The sequence below is a fragment of the Gobio gobio genome (assembly GCF_949357685.1).
Source record: "Gobio gobio genome assembly, chromosome: 7".
Classification (NCBI taxonomy): Eukaryota; Metazoa; Chordata; class Actinopteri; order Cypriniformes; family Gobionidae; genus Gobio; species Gobio gobio.
Genome location: NC_137103.1, coordinates 56,203,684 through 56,209,350, shown reverse-complemented (window position 1 = coordinate 56,209,350; position 5,667 = coordinate 56,203,684). Strand labels below are relative to the sequence as shown.

General features: G+C 34.9%; 1 protein-coding gene across 6 annotated transcripts in view; it reads right to left on the bottom strand.

Annotated features, from left to right (window-relative positions):
* Positions 1–1,038: 1,038 nt before the first annotated feature.
* The window catches only part of asmt (acetylserotonin O-methyltransferase), a 38,485-nt gene continuing 33,856 nt past the window's right edge, over positions 1,039–5,667 (bottom strand). Inside the window, exons 8-9 of one of the 6 annotated variants that reach the window (XR_013816936.1) lie at positions 3,389–3,717; positions 1,039–1,368 (exon numbers count right to left, since the gene is read on the bottom strand). Coding sequence is in view for 2 of the 6 variants with exons in the window: in XM_079822532.1 (XP_079678658.1) it covers positions 3,485–3,717 (233 nt within the window). In the remaining 4 variants the exon portion in view is untranslated. Of the gene's footprint in view, positions 1,369–1,983; positions 3,718–5,667 lie in introns of those variants that run through there. The other 5 variants (XR_013816937.1, XR_013816938.1, XR_013816939.1 and 2 more) reach the window with 5 other exon arrangements.

The following is a 5,667-nucleotide window of genomic DNA, read 5'->3' as shown; positions in this document are numbered from 1 at the left end:
CACTAAAGACCAACCTCGCCGCTGCATTCTGGATCAGTTGCAAGGGTTTGATAGTGCATGCCGGAAGGCCCGCTAGAAGAGCATTGCAGTAGTCCAGTCTGGAGAGAACAAGAGCTTGTACCAGTAGTTGTGTGGCATGATCTGATAGGAAGGGTCTAATCTTCCTAATGTTGAATAGTGCAATAGACTTTATGTAATATTTGAATAATTTTCACTTTTATGTAATAGTATACACTGTCGTAATTTTGAATTTGTATACAATTACATAAAAGTGAAAATTATTAAAATATTAAATAAAGTCAAAATAGTATACACTGTCGTAATTTTGAATTTTTGTCCATTTTGACTTTGTGATAATTGAATCATTTTCACTATTATGTAATAGTATACACTGTCGTAATTTTGAATTTGTATACAATTACATAAAAGTGAAAATTATTAAAATATTAAATAAAGTCAAAATAGTATACACTGTCGTAATTTTGAATTTGTATACAATTACATAAAAGTGAAAATTATTCAATTACATAAAGTCAAAATGGACAAAAATGCAAAATTACGACAGTGTATACTATTACATAAAAGTGAAAATTAATTAAATTAAATATTAAGTACTTTTATGTAATAGTATACACTGCCGTAATTTTGAATTTTTGTCCATTTTGACTTTGTGATAATTGAATCATTTTCACTATTATGTAATAGTATACACTGTCGTAATTTAAAAAAATTGTCAATGACTTTATGTAATAATTGTAACTGCTAAAGTTTGAGAACTTGCATGTATACATTATACATCCATGCATATAACATTCCTATGATGCAGTATAGTATTCCCCCAGTAGTACTGTGTGTTTGGCTGAAGAGCATTGCAGAGTTATACGTGTGTGCAATTAAATTCAAGAACAAATAGATAAGGACGAGACCACACTTGTTGTTGTATTTTTTAATTAAGAGAATAGTTTATGAAGTAAAATCACCACACCTGTATTGCTTTTATTAAGAATGTAGTTAATTGAATAACAGAAAACCACAATAGTTGTTTAAAGCAATTTATTAAGAATATGTTTATAGAGAGAGAAGAAAAATCTGTATTTTAAAGCAATAATTAAGGGGGGGAGGGATAAGAGAACGTATTGCTAAGCGATGATAGGTCAATTGCAAGACGAGACGAGAGGCAGCATGAGAGTCCGGAGGAAAAGAAGAGACAATCTGGATGAGCTTATGTGGGGGTGGTTACTATTATAAGCATCCGTGAGGAGTAAAGAGACATCAGATGCTGCTCTGGGACCACCTGAAGAGTGTCTCCGCCAGAACCATCGCTGATATTCCCTCGAGTGCCCTGACTTGTACTGCTAGAAATACAAACTGTAATAAATAAATTGACATATTTTTATAACAAACTCTACCTCCCGTGACATAAATGTAAGTTTTTGTACCAGAACAGACTCCGGAGAAGTATATTAGGTATATTAAAGGGCTTATAATTTAGATCAGATTCCACTTACTTACCTCACCTGAGAATAATAAAGAATAAGGTGAAGGTGTTTAATTACAAACAATAAAACATACATATCTCCATATATGTACACCCATACATGTACACCCATACATACATACATACATACATAGAATACATACATACACCCTGCATCCATCCTTACATCCTTCCATATATACATCTGTCCGTACATGCATACATACATCCACCCACCCACCCATTCATCAATCCATATCTACATCCACCCGTACATAAATACATAAAATTATGCATGCATCCGTCCAAACATCCATACATACAACATGTATACATAACATGTTACATCTATATTTAAAAACAAACATTTCATAAGTATATATATATATATATACACTCTTATTTCAACTAGTTTTAAGGCAACATAAAGTACATTGAAGTTATAATATAAATATATATAATATAATATAAAATATTGTATTTCAAGAAACAAAAATGTATTTTTTAAATGGTTTTTACTTTTAATCAACAATAATTACCCTGATGAATTTAGAAATGACACAAGAAAAAAAAAACATTCTAAGTTATTCCACTTCACTGAAAATGTTACTTTGTAAGTTAGTTTGAACCAGACAAAAAAAACTTGTAACATTTCTAATAATTGTGAAATTGAAGAAAACTTAAAGTAGTACTTTCTTGTAAAACATACTTCAATAATATTTCAATAAACCATGACAAAATATTGTTTTACAGTGTAGTGCTGATAGACAAAACTCCAGTTACAGCGTCACTTATGGAATTTCACTCTGAGCACCAAATGCTGCTCACAAAGAGTTCTTTATGAAAGACGAGGGATGTCAGAGTATCATATGAAATAAACCCTCAGCTGTGCTAATGAAGCGTGTCACAAACACATCACATGTGTGAGCGCTGGCGTTTTACTGGCCTTCATTCGCCCTGCAGACACACAGACATCATGACTCTCATGTGATACGGACGGACGGATGTCTGTTATTCATCCTGCTTTAAAAAAACGCCAAAAACTGCTGGTTGTGTTTCCTTTTAATAAAACGCCTCCTGCAGGAATGTTATTACTCACGGCACATGTATTCATAATCATCGACTTTTCAAAATCACCTTTGAATTCACAAATCCAAAACCTTGTCAATCAAGACAAAAATACCTCAAACATAATGCTAATAATTTAATCAAATCAAAACAGACAGAAAATAAGTCCAAAATATAGTGAGCTCCCTACGTAGGCAGTATTTTAAAGTGTGTTCGGTGTTCCTAAATTCAGGCTAGAAAATTTGGTAACACTGTAGAATAATGATCATTACTTAACATTAGTTAACTACATTAGTTAACATGAACTAATAATGAACTGCACTTATAAAGCGTTTATTTATCTTTGATAATGTTAATTTCAACATTTACTAATGCATTATTAAAATCGTATTAGCATTAGTTAATGCAGTGTAAACTAACATGAACAAACCATGAACAGCTGGATTTATATTAACTAACGTTAACAAAGATGAACAAATACAGTAACAAATGCACTGCTCATGGTTAGTTCATGTTAGTTAATACATTAACTAATGTTAACTAATGACCATTATTCTAAAGTGTTACCGAAAATTTGAGTGGAAAAAATTTAAAATTTCACAACAAATTACAATTCAAATAGATTTTTCTAGTTTAAAAAACATGAAATAGTATTTTCATGCAAATCACACTCCAATAATCTGTTTTATTTACATATTGTAAAACTCATTTGTTTACAGTGTAGCTGATGATGTGACACTATAAGAGTAAACCATGACCTTTCACCTAAACACAGGTAAAACACAGTAAATATGAACACGGGTAAAACACAGTAAATATGAACACCGGCGTGATGCCACTGACCTCTTAAACAAGCCGTTCAGCCTGAAAACAGACGTGCATTAAACAAGGCTTCATATCTCCAGTGGAAGTGTCCTGATGTTTAGATGTGTGCAGGATTTATTTGCAGGCCAGGATGGCGTCGTAGATCTTGCCGGTGGTGTGGATCTGGATGTGTGTGAATCCGGCGGCGGTGAGCAGGCGTGTGTAGTCTGAACCCTTGCGCTCGCGTCCCTCCGTCTGCACCAGCATGTTGAGCGAGTACAGCTGGGCCGTCAGCGGACCACTGTCATCCTCATGAAGAAGAGCTTCCACCAGCAGCACGCCTCCACCTGCACAGCACACACTACACACTATCAGCTCACATTATTATTATTGATGTATGTATGGACATATGTATGTGTGCATGTATGTATGCATGTATGGATGGATGTATGTGTGGACATTTGTATGTTGGTATGTATGTATGTATGTTGGTATGCATGTATGGACATATGAATTTATGTATGTATGTATGGACATATGTATGTGTGCGTGTATACGTGTATGTATGGAAGGATGTATGTATGTATGTATGTATGTGTGGACATATGTATGTTGGTATGCATGTATGGACATATGAATGTATGTATGTATGTATGGACATATGTATGTATGTGTGTGTGTGTGTGTGTGTGTGTGTGTATGGAAGGATGTATGTATGTATGTATGTATGTGTGGACATATGTATGTTGGTATGCATGTATGCATGTATGTATGTATGTTGGTATGCATGTATGGACATATGAATTTATGTATGTATGTATGGACATATGTATGTGTGCATGTATGTGTGCGTGTATACGTGTATGTATGGAAGGATGTATGTATGTATGTATGTGTGGACATATGTATGTTGGTATGCATGTATGGACATATGAATGTATGTATGTATGGACATATGTATGTATGTGTGTGTGTGTGTGTGTGTGTATGGAAGGATGTATGTATGTATGTATGTATGTGTGGACATATGTATGTTGGTATGCATGTATGCATGTATGTATGTATGTTGGTATGCATGTATGGACATATGAATGTATGTATGGACGAATGTATGTATGTATGTATGGACATATGTATGTGTGCATGTATGTGTGTGTGTATGTATGGAAGGATGTATGTATGTATGTATGTATGGATGCATGTATAGATGCATGTATGGACATATGTATGTGTACATGTTTGTATGTATGTATGTATGTATGCATGTATGGAAGGATGTATGGAAGGATGTATGTATGTATGGATGCATGTATGGATGCATGTATGGACATATGTATGTATGTATGTATGTATGTATGTATGTATGTATGTATGTATGCATGTACAACCCCAAATCAGAAAAAGTTGGGACAGTATAGAAAACACAAAAAAAATAAAAAAAATAAGTGATTTCTAAATTTACTTTGACTTGTATTTCATTGCAGACAATATGAACACAACATATTTCATGTTTTGTCTGGTCGACTTCATGTCATTTGTAAATATGCATCCTTTCCTGTCATTCAGACCTGCAACACATTTCAAAAATGTAAGGCTAGTAATGAGGTAAAATGGTTAAATAATGATGTGATTTGAAACAGGTGATGTCAACAGGTGATTGAAATTATGATTTGGTACAAAAGAAGCATCCAAGAAAGGTCTAATCCTTTAGGAGCAAAGATGGGCCGAGGATCGCCAGTTTGCCAACAAATACGTGAGAAAATTATTGAAATGTTTAAAAACAATGTTCCTCAAAGAAAGATAGGACGAGATTTGGATATTTCACATTCAACAGTGCATAACATAATTAAAAGATTCGAGGAATCTGGAGGAATTTCAGCGTAAAGGACAAGGGCGCAAGCCTAAGCTGAACAACCGTGATCTCCGATCCCTCAGGCGGCACTGCATCAAGAATCGTCATCATCTAGAAGCGATATCACCACATGGGCTCAGGACTACTTTGGCAAACCTTTGTCAAGTACCACAATACGTAGTTACATCCACAAATGCCAGTTAAAACTGTACTGTGCCAAAAGGAAGCCCTATGTTAACAGTGTCCAGAAGCGCCGTCGACTTCTCTGGGCTCGAGGCATCTGGGATGGACCATCACACAGTGGAAACGTGTACTGGGGTCAGATGAAGCAGTATTTCAGGTATTTTTTGGGAGGAATGGACGCCGTGTGCTCCGGACCAAAGAAGAAAAGGATCATCCAGACTGTTACCAGCAACAAGTCCAAAAGCCAGGGTCTGTCATGGTATGGGGTTGTGTCAGTGCCCTT